The following is a 16500-nucleotide window of genomic DNA, read 5'->3' on the forward strand; positions in this document are numbered from 1 at the left end:
TGCATGGAGCCTGCTTCTCCCTCTGCCTGTGTCTCTGCCTCTCTCTCTGTGTCTCATGAATAAATAAATATTTTAAAAAATTCATGGGATATCACTACAGGGGAAAATCAACAGGCCACAAGATCTCATATATATATACACAGCTCATAATGCCATGTACAGGAGAAAGTAGGGAAAGCTACAAAACAAAATAGTACACTGCATCCAGGTGGTGGAATGATAGGATATTCTCCTCTTTGTCTCTTATTTTTGGTTATCTGTCCCTTAAATTTTCTATAATTAACAGGGATCACTTGTATAGTCTTAAATTTTAACTTTGATGGCCAAAATGAAAAATAGAACATTAAGAAGTGCTGGCGGCGATGTGGAGAAACCAGAACCCTTGTACACTGCTGATGGGAGTGTAATAGGGTATAGCCACTGGGGGACACAGTTGTGTGGTTTCTCAATAAATGCAGCCTAGATTCACCATACAGCCCAGAAATCCTACTCTCGGTTACCTACCCAAGAGAAATGAAAACATATATCCACACAAAAACCTGTACACAAATGTTCACAGCAGTACTATTCACAAGGGCCAAAAGGGAACCCAAATGTCCAACAGATGAACGGATAAACCAAATGTGGTCTGTCCATCCAGTGGAATAGGATTCGGTCATAAACAGAATGAGGCACAGATGCATGCTCCAAGGTGGATGAGCCTCGAACACATAATGCTAAAGAAATGAGCCAGGTGGGATCCCTGGGTGGCGCAGCGGTTTAGCGCTTGCCTTTGGCCCAGGGCACGATCCTGGAGACCCGGGATCGAATCCCACATCGGGCTCCCAGTGCATGGAGCCTGCTTCTCCCTCTGCCTATGTCTCTGCCTCTCTCTCTCTCTCTCTCTCTCTCTCTCTCTGTGACTATCATAAATAAATAAAAATTAAAAAAAAAAAAAAAAAAGAAATGAGCCAGGTGAGGGTCACGGCATTGTAGGATTCCATGTGTAGGAAATGTCCAGAATAGGCAAATCTCGCCACAGAAAATAGATGAAGGGGTTACCAGGATTTGGGATAGGAAGGATGAGGAGTGATGTCATGGGGTCTCTGCCTGGTCCTGGTCTCATGGGTCGGCGGTGGGGCCATCTTATAGTCTCGCTGTGCTAAGGGGTCACCAGGCAGGAGGAGGGTCACACACACCAGGAGGTCAGAGACAATCCCCAAGGAGAAGGCAGGAGACAGGAGAGCAGAGAAAGGGGCATGAAATCCCCCCACGAGGCCCGGCCTCCTTCATCTGACTCGAGAAGAAATGCAACATCAGACTTCACCACATCCATTATGGGGTAGTCAGGACTACTAGAGTCTTTATTTCTAGGGGCCCAAGTCTGGTGGCAAAGGATGCAAAACATATCACCTGCCCCCTCCTGAATCCATGCTGGCTCTCAGGGGACAGACTCCCCCACACTCGACCCTCTGACAGAGGCCTCATCACTCATTAACAGACGTTTACTGAGCACCTCCACTTTGCTTGGCACCTGCTAGATGCTGGGGGCTGAGGGGGGGGCGACCCAAAAGGCAGAGCCCTCATCTACTGGAAACAAGCATCGCCCCGCTGGGATCCAGGATAATAAACGTGGCGTCAGCTTGCCAAGGGGCACTAGAGTTGGAGTGGGGCTTCTAGTCCACAGGGATGGGGCGGGAGGGGAGGCAGTGCCCTACGGGATCCTGCAGGCTGAGGGCGAGGCCGGGGCGGGCAGGGCTGGCAGGGGCAGAGTGGAAGAGCTCAGGAAGCCTCGGGTTCTTCACCAAGGAGGAAGGCAGACGAAGGACAGGGGAGCCAGGGGGCAGGGGGCGGCGGTCACAGGCATTGAGCTAAAGCATTTAGCCTTCACCTGGAGTTGAGTTTGTGTGGGATGCTAAGGCAAAGGACAGCAAGATCCCATGTGCCTGGTGACAGAACAAAGTGGTAGGTGCAAGGGACCAGGATGCAGGAACTGACTGAGAGGCTGGGGGGGGGGGGGGGGCAGTCCGGGCGGGAGGGGTTGTGCTCCAATGCAGTTGCAAGGAGCAAGGGCTGCTGAAAGTCTGCTCCTGCTCTCTCCAGGGGCTCCCCAGGAGCCACCCTGCCCCAGGACACCAAGCGGCATCCCTGGGAAGGTCTCACGTCAGCGGCTCCCGGGGCCCCCAAAGCCCTCCTGCTTGCCATGTCCTGACAGGCTGGCCAGGACCCCAGCCAAGCACGGTCGGCCAAAGTCGCGGCACGCAGCGGGGAGCCGGGTCAGACAGAAAGGTGGGCACACGCTCGCTGCCAAGAGCTGCTGGCTCAGTCCCCAGCTTCACGTCCTACTTAACTGTCTCGGTGAGGCTGCTGCCGCCACCGCCTCCTCCATATCACGGAGATAATAATAGCACCACCCTCGTGAGGCTGTTCCCACCCTGGGAAACAATCAAAATCGAATACACACAATGCACAATGGCCAAAAGGTAGGAACACCCAAGTGGCCACCAACCGGTGGGCAGATAAACAACATAGGGCAGCTCTACACAACAGAAGGTTACTCTGCCACAGGCAGGGAGGCCGCATGGACACCTGCTACAACATGGATGGCCCTGAAAACGTGATGCCACGTGGAAGAAGCCAGACGTGCAAGGCCACTGCTGTGTGCTGCCATTTACACCACGTGAGTCCATCCAGAGGGACGGAAAGTCGGTTTGCGGTTGCCAGCAGCTGGCGGGGGCGGGGGGCGTTCAGGAGTGGCTGACGGGCATGATGTTGCTTTCTGGGGTGTTGATGTCCTGGAACTCGATCCCAGTGAGGGCTGCACAACACTGTGGATGCACTTCATGCCAACGAACTGTACGCTCGAAAATGGTGAAGATGGGGCGCCTGCGTGGCTCAGCCAGTTAAGCAGCTGCCTTCAGCTCAGGTCATGATCTCAGGGTCCTGGGATCCAGCCCCGTGTTGGGCTCCCTGCTCAGTGGGGAGTCTGCTTCTCCCTCTCCCTCTACCTGCCACTCCCTTTGCTGTGTTCTCTGAAGTGAATTAAAAAAAAAAAATCTTTAAAAAAAAGGGGGGGGGGAGAAAATGGTGAAGATGGTCAATTATAGGCCATGTGAATTTTTCTCTAATTAAATAATTTTTAAAAATCACGTACATTTTGCACTGGGCAAGAGAAGCTGAGGCACCAGGGTTGCCACAAGAGCTGCCACGATGACCCTAAAGTAATAAGCTTGTGGTACCTACCCACTCATCTCTCTTCCACCAGCTCTGGCTCAGGGCTTTGGAGGGAAGAGGCAACTTGCATGCTGCCCGGAGCTACAGCCAAAGCAGTGACTAATCCTGGGCCTGGGGGCGGGGGGGGGGGGGGGGGGGGGGGGGGGGGGGATGGGAAGCACGGAGGGAGCACCGAGGGCTGGCTTCCGTGGCCTGGAAGGGACCCGCCCTCAGGCGCCACCCTTGGCCCATCACTGAAGATGCTCCGTGGTGCAGACGCCCTTCTTCCCTCCTGCACCTGCGCCACGTGCTGTGTGTACACCTCACAGACCACGCCTCGCTGCTGGGATTTTTAAATAAACCAAAGATACACTTGGGTACACTTGGCCTTGAGAAGGAAACTATCCAAGGCAGTTCTAGTCTCCAAAGCAGAAGTAGCAACAAGAAGGTTAAGCGATGCTTTTTATCCAGCACCTTCCAACCCTTTACATGTACACTTTAGCCCCACTTGTAGGTGCAAGAGCCAGGAAATTCCTGGTAGAAGCCACCCAGGCCCTGCCACTATGAGGATGGTGCTTATTTTAAGGTCAAGTATGGGGATGCCTGGGTGGTTCAGTGGTTGAGCATCTGCCTTTGGCTCAGGGTGTGATCCCAGGGTCCTGGGATCGAGTCCCTCATCAAGCTCCCTGTGGGAGCTTCTCCCTCTGCCTATGTCTCTCTCGTGAATAAATAAATACTTTTTTAAAAGGTCAGGTAGCAAGGGGCTCATGAGGATCTCTACAGGTTTTTTCCACATGCAATGAATCCTCCAGTTCTCAGGGCTGGAGCAGAAGCTGAGGCAGAACAAAGTGACTTGACTTTAGAAAACATCCTCCTCTCATGAGCAATGAGACAACTTGGAACACTGTCAGAGTGGGTAGGCAGCACCCTCAAAATCACACAGTCTGTGCTTTGCTCATCTATGCTCCCCTTCCCACAGCCCTGCTCTGTTCTTTGCCATTTGCCTTATAGCAGCAGTACCACCGGCCACGTGGATGCATTTCCTCAGAGGCAGGAGCTAAGCCCAAGGCTTGGCACACATCATCTTATTTTGTCCACATCTCAGGGCCTGCCTCGGAGGGTGCTCATCACATTCCCTTTACAGATAAACCCGAGTCTCAGAGAGATTAAGTCATTTGCTGATATGAGCTGCAGACCTGGGAGTGCCAGACACTGCTGAGGTGACCCAGACTTAGCAAAGGCTCTAACAGCTAAGGATGGGAAGCTTCCAGCCTGCTGAGTGACAGATGTGGCCTTGGTTCTATGTAAGCTAGAAGTGAGACTCCTATCAAAAGCTGAAGCAGAGGGGCGCCTGGGTGGCTTAGTCAGTTGTGTGTCTTACTCTCCACCTCACAGTTGTGAGTTCAAGGCCCGTGTTGGGCTTCATACTGGGTATGGAGCCTACTTGGAAAAAAAAAAAAAAAAGCTGAAGCGGAAAAGGCTGCTTCCCCATATAAGATAGGCTAGAAAAAATATTCCCTACTGTCTCAAGAATCAACAAGGAACTGGACTCTGCTAAGGAGGTGGCTGGGCATAGAAGAAAGGGGTAAGCCTCTATGATGAATCAAAACAGCAGGCCTATGCCATGCACAGGTGAAAAACCCAAACGTCCATGGTACAGAAAAGCCAAATTGATTAATTAATGTAAAAAGTGCTTCTAGACCAGTGACAGCTCTAAGGGACTTAGCATAATAACTGCAAAGTACTGTGTGAGGTACTTCTATAACCCAGGGACTCTCATGGGAGAGGTACTTTAGGTAAGCCTTTCTCCACTTGGTTTGGCCTCGGCATAAATCTGGAGTTGAAGATAGTTCCAGAAAGATGTGAAAACCAGAGGAGATAGCTTTGTCAAACGTGAGCTCATAATCAAAACTCAAACCATACTAGCAAATGAACTACCATAATGGATGTATTAGCAGACACAATTAACAAAAGGAATGACACCTGCTTTGTTTTGAATTTGTTAACACCATCATGATTGACTGGATTTATTCCAGGGATGCAAGGCTGTTTCAATATTCGTGAAGTAATCAAAGTGATACATCACACTAACAAGAGAAAAGATAAAAACCATATGATCATATAGATAGATGCAGAAAAAGCATCTAACAACATACAATATCCATTCATGATTAAAACACTCAACAAAGTAGATTTAGAGGGAATATACCTGAATATAATAAAGTCTATATATGAAAAACCTATAGCTAACAACATATTCAATGCTGAAGAATTTTTCCTCTAATATCAGAACACCACAAGGTTGTCCTCTCTCATCGTTTTTATTCAATGTAGTACTGGAAGTCCTAGCTGCAGCAATCAGACTAGAAATAAAAGGCATTCAAATTGGTAAGGAAGAAATAAAGTTATCACTATTTGCAGATGACATGACACTATATATAGAAAACCCTAAATAGTCCACCAAAAAGCTATTAGAATAATTTAATTCAGTAAAGTTATAGAACACAATATATTCAGAAATCTGTTGCCTTTCTATATACTAATAATGAAGCAGCAGATAAAGAAATTAATAAAACAATCCCATTTACAATTGCACCAAAAAGAATAAATTTAACCAAGCTGAAAGACCTGTACTCTGAAAACTATAAGACATTGATGAAAGAAACTGAAGATGACGCCAATGGAAAGATATACCATACTCATGGATTGGAAAACTATTGTTAAAATGTTCATACTACCCAAAACAACCTACAGATCCAATGCACTGCCTATAAAAATGGAAATAGCATTTTTCACAGAACCAGAACAAATCAGCCTAAAATTTGTATGGAGCCACAGAAGACCCTGAATAGTCAAAGCAATCTTGAGTAAGATGAACAAAGCTGGAGGTATCAGAGTCTCAAATGTCAAAATATATTACAAAGCTATAATAATCAAAACAGTATAATACTGGCACAAAACCACATAGGTCAATGCAACAGGATAGAGAGCCCAGAAATAAATCCATGTTCATGGTCAATTTATCTATGACAAAAGAGGCAAGAATACAAAATGGGGAACAGTCTTTTTAATAAGTGTTGGGAACACTCAGCTACATGCAAAAAGAGAAAACGGGACCACTTTCTTACACCATACATAAAAATAAGCTTGAAATAAAGACCTAAATGTGAGACCTGGAATCATAAAACTCTTAAAAGAAAAGGTAGGCAGTCATATCTTGAACATCAAGCTTAGTAACATATTTATGGATGTCTTCTCAGGCCAAAGAAAGAAAAGCAAAAATAAACAAATGGGACTACACAAAAATAAAAAAGTTTCCGCACAGCAAAAGAAACCATCAACAGAACAAAAAGTCAACCTACTGAATGGGAGAAGGTATTTGCAAAAGATATATCCAATAAGGGGTTAATATCCAAAATATATCATTCCTACACCACCAAAAAACTCCAAATAAGCCTATTAAAAAATGGGCAGAGTACCTGAATAGACATTTTTTCCCCCAAAGAAAACAGATGGCTGACAGACACACAAAAAGAAGGTCAACATCACTGATCATCAGGGAAGTCCAAATCAAAACCACAATATCACTTCACACCAGTCAGAATCGCTAATATCAAAAAGGCAAATAACAAGTGTTGGCGAGGACTTGGAGAAAAGGGAACCCTGGTGTACTGCTGGTGAGAATGTAAACTGGTGCAGCCAAGGAAAACAGTAGATGTTCCTCAAAAAAATTTTTAAAGAGGGATACCACATGATCTAGTAATTCCACTACTGGTTACTTTACCCAGAGAAAATGAAAACACTAATTTGAAGATACACACACCTCTATGTTCATTGTAGTATTATATACCTTGGCCAAGATATGGTAGCAACCATATCAGTGTCCACTCATAGATGAAAAGATAAAGATGTGCACACACACAGATACACACACACACACACAGGAATATTACTCAGCCAATAAAAAGAATGAAATCTTGCCATTTGTGACAATACCCTAGAGGGTATTATGCTAAGTGAAATAAGCCAGAGAAAGTAATCAGACAAATAGCATATGATTTCACTTATACATGGTATCTGTAAAACAAATGAGAAAACAAATAGACTCTTAAATACCAAGAACTGGTGGTTACTAGCGAGGTGTGTGAGGAGGGATGGCTGAAATGAGTGAAGGAGACTAAGAGGGACAAACCTCCAGTTACAGAAAAGTCACAGAGATGAAAGGTACAGCATGGGGAATAGAGACAATACTGTAGTAACCCTGGATGGTGAAAAATGGTGACAACACTTATCCTGATGAGCATTGAGTAATATACCAAATTGGCAAATCACTATGTTGCATATCTGAAACTAACAGTGTAGGTCAACTATATTTAAATAAACTTTGTTTAAATAAAAAAATTGGAGGGCACTTGGCTGGCTGAGTCAGTAGAGCATTTGACTCCTGATCTCGGGGTCATGAGTTTGAGCTTCATGTTGGGGGTAGAATTTTAAATTTTTTTTTTAATTTTTTGAAGTATTTTTTTTTTAATTTTAAAAAGGAATGGCACTCCAAGAGAGTGAAACAGAAGAGACTATACAGTAAGGGTTAAATTATTACAAATAATGAAAGAATAGTATATGACAAAAGCAGTGAATCCAAAAACCACATAGAACTTATAAAGTGTTTTTTCAAAGTTACCAGGGGGGTGAGGGCGCCTGGGTGGTACAGTTGGTTAAGTCTCCAACTCTTGGTTTTGGTTCAGGTCAGGATATCGAACACCATGTCAGGCTCTGCACTCAGTGTGGAGTCTGCATAAGACTCTCTCTCTCTCTCTATCTCTCTCTCTGCCTCTCCTTCTGTCCCTCCCCACACTCACTTGCTCTTTCTAAAATAAATAAATCTTTAAAAAATAAAAGTCATTGAAATTTAAAAACCTAAAGGGCAGCAAGATTATAATAGCTAAATAAAGAATTAGTGAATTGGAAGACAGACCTATGGAAATGACTCCGAAGATCACAAAGAACAATAAAACAATAGAAAATATGAAACAGAGGTAGTAAAGAGGCATTCAGGACCGAATGACATGGCCCCATCTATTTCTAATAGGAATTACTGTAAAAAATAAAGATGGTGGGGGTGGGGTGGAGAATACATTTATAATATAAGATGTAGCCTTCTTTAGAATGAAACAGCATTAATAATTCCCAGGCAGGATAAATAAAACAAATCCATACCTAGACACAGTGCAGTAAAAAAAAAAAAAAAAAAAAAAAAAAAAAAAAAAAATTCCCAGAAATCTAAAAGAGATACAAAAGCAGAGCTCTACCAAACAAATATCAATCAGACAAAAAAGCTGACTTCTCAACAGCAGCAAGAGACCAAAATCAAAGTGCTGAGAGAAGATATGCAGGATTTTATACTCAGCCAAATGATCGACTGAGTATGTTGGCAAAATCTAGACATTTTCAGACAAAGCTGACAACTCGTGGAGATTCACTGAAAAATCTATGGAAAGGTGTATCATGTAAGAAACTGAAATCTATACAGAAAACCTTTTACAAGATTTAATAGGGTCTGCATAAAACAGTAATAAAACCAATGCATAGGTTTTTTTTTAATTTTTATTTATTTATGATAGTCACACACACAGAGAGAGAGAGAGAGAGAGGCAGAGACACAGGCAGAGGGAGAAGCAGGCTCCATGCACTGGGAGCCCGACGTGGGATTCAATCCCGGGTCTCCAGGATCACGCCCTGGGCCAAAGGCAGGCGCTAAACCGCTGCGCCACCCAGGGATCCCCCAATGCATAGGTTTTAAAAAATGTAGAAAAAATATGAGAGTGTCACAAATTAAAGCATGTTAAGGTCCCTGATCATCAGCACAAGGGAAAGATAAAGATTAATGTCAGGCATGTCAAAGGTGGTAGCGTGTCAAAAAAACAAAACAAAACGGGATCCCTGGGTGACTGGGTGGTTTAGCTCCTGCCTTCAGCCCAGGGCATGATCCTGGAGACCCGGGATCGAATCCCACATCAGGCTCCCTGCATGGAGACTGCCTCTCCCTCTGCCTATGTCTCTGCATCTCTCTCTCTCTCCCCTGAATAAATAAATAAAATCTTAAAAAAAAAAAAAAAAAAAAAGGAAAGAATTAGTGAAGTTACAGAATGCCCTTAAAAGGGAGAAAGCCAGCTTCTGTAAGGTTTCTAATCGAAAGTATTAGTACTTGCTAACAACAATTGAACACTTATGATGTGTCAAGAGCTTTACTCTTCACAATAGGGCTGTGACACATTCCCACTTGACAGATGAGAAAACGGAGGGGCGCAAAGTTACTGCCCGGACAGTAAAAGGCAGTGCCACAATTCAGGCCTTCATTATCTGCTGGTAGAGGCCATGCAGCAGGGCTGGGGGGGCAGGGGGGCGGGCAGTGTGTGCCCATATGGGACCCGGCCTCGGTCCTGGGGGAATGCAAGTGAGGACCAGAGAAGAGAGCCCCTGGGAACACCAGGTGGGTAAGGCCTGCTGAGTGCTGGGTGCTCACTCCGGGTTGACCCCGGGGACCCTGGAGGGAGCGCTCAGGAGAAAGGGAATCCCTGCTAGCCTCAGCGCACAGCGAGGTCATCCAGCCTAGCCACCTTCTCTCTCCATCACGCGTGGTCCATGACTCGGCCACGCGGGTAGTGAGGCCTCCTGCTGGCCACCTGCCCACCCCGCCCAGAGGCACCGGATCCCCGAGACCTGAACAGACCTGCTCACCTCCTAGGGAGCCGTGCTGAGAGCAGAAGACCCACCTCTGACAGCCTGCCCATCCACAAAGGTCACACCACTAGGACAACAAAGGCCCTTTTTGTCCTTGTATTTAAGGACCAGTGGAAATCACCCATTCGACCTTCCGGCTTTATGAATTAATAATAAAGTTGGAACAGAGACAGGATGGCTTGCAGGCCCGGGCACCGCCTCCCCCTCCCTGCCCCAATCACCTTGCCTGCTGCCACCAGCACGGGCACCAGGGGGCCCTGCCTTATGTTCCCAAAGCGGTGGACGCTTCTGAGCCAAAACCACCTTGCTCCCTTGGCTTCAGATAGCAAACACTTGAAATGCTCCGCGGGAGGAAAAGCATCTTATCGACACTCGAGGTTTTCTGTCTGTATGACTGGGGCCTACGGTGCGTCTGAACATTGATTACATTCTGTGCTGCGTTCTGGGGACCATTAACTCACAAAAAAATATCCTGCCGGGGTGGGGGTAGGATGAGAAAGACGCGTAAGGGATCTGATTACTACTCATTCGCGGAGCTGGGAAGTCTTGGAGCGGACTACCAAGGACTTTCACGCAGAGAAAGCACGAATTCTTCCTCCAAAACACACATGAGCCACCCAGGAAGACCCCGGGAAGCAGAGAAGGCTGCACTTTCCTGCTCTTCCTCCTGGAACCCCTAACTTCCCTCTCACGGCCACCACTGGGCTTGGCTCCCTGGGGGCAGCCCACAATTCTAGAACTTTCCAGAACACGATACCAAGCCTATCTGCTTCGAGGTCCAATTCTCCCTCTTCCAACTCAGTAAACAAGTGTGGGGGCCCTATTAATGAGGTCGTGGGGTAACACAGTTTTGCCTCTCCCAAATATCTAGGCCCTTTGTCTCAGTCTACCTTGTGTGGGGTTTACGTCACATAGGAGAGGCAGTTTTGAATTTGGTCTCCACACTCAGCATCCCAGTGTCCTCGAGCAGCCCCTTCACACATCTGGGCCTCATCTGTAAATTGGCAGCAGTACACTATGATGGTGAGATGACCCGGCCTGGTCAGAGGACAATATCAGCATGGGCCAGAGCAGGGAAGCTTCTGGGTGCCCAGCAATGAAGTTCACTTGCCATTAGGCCCTTATAAAAGCTTCCCAAAGGGGGATCCCTGGGTGGCTCAGCGGTTTAGCACCTGCCTTTAGCCCAGGGCATGATCCTGGAGTCCTGGGATCGAGTCCCATGTCAGGCTCCCTGCATGGAGCCTGCTTCTCCCTCTGCCTTGTCTCTCTGTCTCTCTCTCATGAATAAATAAATAAAATCTTAAAAAAAAAAAAAAAAAAAAAAAAAAAAAAACTTCCCAAAGCAGCCTGCACGTTTCCACACTTTGAGCACCCAGGGAGGTGAGTGGGGGCAGGGGGGTAATCTGGATATCCCAAAGGTCTGGGGCCACTGTGCCCACCCCGCAGATCATTTCTCTCCAGCCTACCCTGAGAGCTCAACCTGGGGGCACTGACCCTCCCCAGGCCTCCCAGGCATGTTTGTTCCTCCCTGCCCAGGAGATGCAGTTTTTCATTTTTTCCTTAAAAACTTGTTTTTAATCATTTTCTTGTTAAAGTATGATTTTTTTTTGTTAAAGTAAGATTTACACACAATGGAATACATCTTCACTGTTTTGAGAACCTGATGAGCCCTGGGGATTCGCTCCCCAGAGCCACACAGACACAATTGAGCACCTGCACCACCAACCCCCCCTCTGAGCCCCAGAGCTCCAGGAGGGCTGGGGAGGTATCTGGTCCACACCAGTACCCAGACGGAATACGGCACATGGCGAGTAGGCTGAGGCTGTGGTCTGGGGCCACCTGAGGATTTTATAGGCAGAAGTCCAGTGGAAAACGTGGGGCCACCCCCACCAGCCGGCATGGGCCACACAGGCCTCTGGTTCCCTCCCCAGTGAGGGAATCTGGGGATCACACCAGAAGCAGAATCCCAGCTCTTACTTCTCAGCAGCCTGTGACCTCGGGCAAAGTGGCATGCTCTCCGGAGCTTCCACATCCTCATCTGAGAAATGGGAACCCGTGGTGTTCCTGGGGGCCTTGCACGAGCAGCTATGGATAAACTGCTCAGCTCAGCTCTGCGTTTGGCAGATGACAGGCGCCTGGTAAACACTGGCTGTCACCATTAAGAGGTCTGAACTCCAGATCTGGGACATTGTTTTTTTGCTTCTTCCTTCTGGCAGCTTCTTGGCATCTATATAGATATGCCTGTGGAGCTGTTCTGAAGCCTGAAGGAAAAAAATAGACCCTCCACCTTTCCCAGAATCCTCCACTTATTATTTCCTTTCCAGCCCCAGGAGCAGGCATGGATGGGGGAGGCAGGAAATGGCCAAGTCCAGGCCAGCTCAAGGTGGTGACAGGGAGGAGACTGGAGAGGGAGTCCCAAGGGGGCCTTTCTTCCTGGCGGGGGCCCACTTCACACCTCGGGACACATGCCGGGCTCGACTCCACTCCTGCTGTGGAAGGAGCATCAGAAAGGCCAGCCCGCCAGCCCAGCTGCTTAATGGGAATTTTAACAATCTAGGTAGTCAGCTTTCTTGGCTCAGAAAAGATGTTTGGGAAGACTTAAAACATTAAGAAAAAAAAAAAAAAATCAATGAGACTCACAGGCAAGGGGAGGTGGGTGTGCAGCTCGAAAGATGCCCTGCGTGGGCAAGCTGGTGCTCAGGCCTATTTTTGGTGGGGCTGGCTCAGCGCTGAAGCCCACAGGATGCATCTCATGGTGCCAGGAGGGCTGGCATGGCCAACGCCAGCTGGTGGGGTGGCATTCACAGTTCTCTTGGACACATGTCCCCAGGCAATACTCATCGGGTTATATAGTCCCTGGGGTCTCCACTCTTCAATGTGAACCTCTTCTGTTCTGAGTAGGATGCACACATATAAAGGTGAACAAGACACCTCCCAGCTCTCGGGAAGCTCCAAGTTTCGAGGGGGTGGCAGGTGACAAAGCTGACAGTTCTAAAGTGGTGTGGTGTGTGCTATAAACGGGAGGGAATGCAGGGGCTTTGGGAGTCTCAAAGATGCACATTAACCCTCAAAAGGTTGGATGGGGAGTAACCAGGGTGGCTTCTGGAAGGCAGCAACAGCCAAGCAGAGCCCTGCATGACGAAGAGCGTGGGCTTCATAAGGAGACAGGGTTAAGAGAAAATGTTTGTGATCTTAACCTGGCCGGTGCTTACAGAAGTATCCCCTTACGTAAACACCAAATTATGCACAGTAAAGTGAAGAGTGCTCCAGGCAGAGGGAATGGCTTGTACAAAGGCCCAGAAGTGAGAAAAATAGACGAGCAGACTGTTTCTAGCTCTTCTGCGTTCCTAGAAATCTGAGAGGCAACCCAACACAGAGAAAGCACGGTGTTGGCAGGGGACGGACTTGGGGATCCTCTGATCCCCTACTCCTCTACTTATTATCTGTGGGGCTGCAACCAAGTTGCTTTACCTCTCTGAGCCTCAGTTTCCCTATCTGTACAATGGCCATATTGCCATCTTCCACGGAGGATTATCATGAAGATTCCACCAGAGTGCAGGCAAAGCATTCAGCACGGAGCCTGGTGCTCAAAGAATGATGTCCATCGTCACCATCCTGTGTTCATCCTGCTCATCATTTCCAGAGGGAGTCCTCAGAAAGGGACCAGACTGACTCTTCAATTTAGGGACCATCCTGGTCCTGGAAGAGGCAGGGGCCGCTCAGCAACCTTGTGGGCACAGCCTGTTCCCTGGCTGACTAGGCCTTGGGCTGAATACTTCCCAAGGATTCTTGTAGGAGCAGGGCCCTGGGAGTGGACACTCTCACGCCAAGCTAAGCACTTCACATATACATCATCTCACTGAATCCACGGAACCACCCGAGGATCCAGATGGGGACGCTGACACTCAGAGTGTCATGTAGCTGGGAAGAAGTGGGATCAAGCCTGAACTCTTAGCCGTGGTTTGGAGTGATGGGGACAAACAAATGGGTTTAAAAACGTAGCCAATACTACTAAACACCTGCCCAAAGCCACATACCTAGCAAGATCCTTTAAATCCGGCTTCCCCCTGACTATGGCTGCATCCTCATCTCCTACAATTATCATTTGTCTTCAATGTCTTCCTGCCATAGGACCTTTCCATGTGCCATTCCCTCTGTCCCAAACTGTACTTTCTTGCTGATCTTTGTGTAAACGGTTCCTTTTTATTTGAGTTTCTGCTCCATTTTGGCCTCCTCAGAGAAGCCCTCCTGGTCTCCCCTAAGGAAACGTTTCCCTACCCTTCCCCTGACTCTCATGCCACTGTGTGTCTCCCCCTCAGGAACATGAGCCTCTCTGGGTCACCTCTAAGTCCCCAAGTCCTCTTGATCAATGAATTCTTGCTGAACGAGTTAAAATGCCTAGACTGTGCCAGCCCCTTTCCGAGGACTAGGGGGATCTTTCCACCTAAAGTTCAAAGAACTGATGGCATTCCTTCTCCCTTCTAGACTGACCTCACAACCTCTTTCCTGATGCGCCCCTCCCTCATCTCCCTTCACCCTTTGGAGTATGAAAGTGGAATCCCAGGCAACTAGAAGGGAAGCTGCATCAGCCACTTGCAGGAAGGCTACAGGGGGAGCACTCCGCTCTGTCTTGCCCACACAAGACTGGACCCAGGAAATAGACATGACTTCCAGCATGCTCTGCGGTCCCATCACCTGTCACACTCCCCACCAGATGGAATTCCCCCCAAGTGCCTGCGTGGGGGCTGCCACCATGCTGGCAGATGTCCCAGCTACAAGGAACCCCAACTTCCACCAGTCCAAATACAAGGCACCAAGAGGTCACTTGGTGACAAAACCGGGGCGGGGGGAAACCCAGGAAAGAAAGAGGGGAATCCCACCTCTCTCACGTTAGCCGTGGGGTTGAAGTGCACTTAAAACTTTCTGAAGTAGACTATTTACACTGGATTCAAAATGAAAATATAAAAAATTTACTGTGAAGAGCTCACCCCCTCTCGGTCCCTTCCACCAAATCTGCAAGTATTTGCTATTCTTACTTCCTTGCGGATCGTTTGAGTTCTTGATGCAAACAGATCACAAGTATAAGCTCTTAGTATTTTTAAAAAGTGTTGCATGTTATATGCCCTACACATTGTGTATACTACACACTTTTTCCTCCAGTCACGGATAGTTCTGTGCCTGTCCACGAGAAGATGTAACGCAGCCCCATGTGATGTGTGCGTCTGTACAGCCAAGGAACCAACCCACCCCCCCACCCCAGGTACTGGGGGGCTTTCTGTCATTTTCACCGGACAGAGGTGTTTAGAGTTGGGGTCAGCAGGGGTCACGCGCGGCTGGGTCCCGGTCCCCCCACCCCCCCACCCCCCCAGGTGGTCAGTCACGGCCCGGTGGGCTGCGCTGAAGTCCAAGCAGGTGGCGGAGGCCGGCTCCTTCCCGGGAGCACCTTCCGCAGCTCGCACCGCCGGCGCACGGAGCTCCGAGCTCCCACCAGCAGGACGTCCATTCTGGAGGCGGAAACGGAGAGATGCAGTGACTAGCCCAAGGTCACACCGCCGGACGCCGCGTGCGCGCGCGGGACTCCCCTCCCGCCGCCGGATCGCCCCGGGCCGGCCCCGCCTCCTCACCGCACCCCACGGCGCGGGCCCAGGGTGGAGTCCGCGGCCCCCCTGCCCCGCACCCCCGCGGTCGGCGCGGCCAGCCCGGCGGGGCGCGGGGTGCAGGGCGCGGGGCGCGGGGCGCGGGGCGGCCAAGGTCGCGGGGCTCCGGCCACCGGCTGCGCGGACCGGCTCACCCCAGCACCGGCGGCCGCCCGGGTCCCGCCGACTTCGAAACTTTCCGGCCGCAGAGCCGCGGCGACTCCAGCCCGGAGCGGGGCGCCCCCACCGCGGACGCCGGCCGCCTGCCGGGGGGGGGGGGGTCCCTCGGGGCCGCAGCCCCCAGCCCCGCCGGCTCCCCGACACTTACTCAGCATCGCCGCAGCCCGCCAAGCGGCCGGCGGGGACCCATTTGCGGGAGAGGGAGACTGAGGCGCGGACGGGGCCGGCTGCGGGCCAAGGTGACACGGCGCGGCGGGGGGCGGCGGGGGGCGGCGGGGGCCGGGGGCGGCCGGGGCCGGGGCGGGGGCGGGGGCCCGCGCGGTACTCACAGCCGGTCTTGCCCACGAGCTCCCGAACCTCCTCGGACGCGGAGTGGGCCGCGCCCATGGTGCCCGCGGCGGCGGCGGGGCCCCGGGCTGGCGGCGGCTGCGCAGCGGGGGCCGCGTCGGGCGGGCGCGGGTCGGGACGCGGGTCGGGACGCGGGGACGGCGGAGCCGCGGGTTCCGCGTGGGGCGCGAGCGCGGCCTCTTATAGCGGCCAAGGGCGGCGCCCCGCGGTCCTAGCGCGCGCCGGCTTCGCGCACTGCGGGGATCCGGGAGCGCCCTGCCCCGCGGCCGGCAGCGCTGCGCGGGGGCCGGACCTCGGGGCCCACCGCCGGGGCGCCCCCGCCCCCAGGGCGGCCGCCCTGCTCGCCCGCGCCCCCCCTCCCGGCTCTGGAAGGAGGCAGGTGTCCGCACAGCTGGGGCGTAGG

At 50.3% G+C, this 16500-nt stretch overlaps 1 protein-coding gene across 1 annotated transcript in view; it reads right to left on the bottom strand.

The window, feature by feature from the left end:
- The window catches only part of TESC (tescalcin), a 47401-nt gene extending 31211 nt beyond the window's left edge, over nt 1–16190 (bottom strand). The window contains exon 1 of the mRNA XM_038575227.1: nt 16079–16190. Within this exon, the coding sequence (XP_038431155.1) occupies nt 16079–16136 (58 nt within the window). The 5' untranslated portion in view covers nt 16137–16190. The remainder of the gene's footprint in view (nt 1–16078) is intronic.
- Between the last annotated feature and the right edge of the window lie 310 nt (nt 16191–16500).

Source organism: Canis lupus, chromosome 26, assembly GCF_011100685.1.
Source record: "Canis lupus familiaris isolate Mischka breed German Shepherd chromosome 26, alternate assembly UU_Cfam_GSD_1.0, whole genome shotgun sequence".
NCBI lineage: Eukaryota > Metazoa > Chordata > Mammalia > Carnivora > Canidae > Canis > Canis lupus.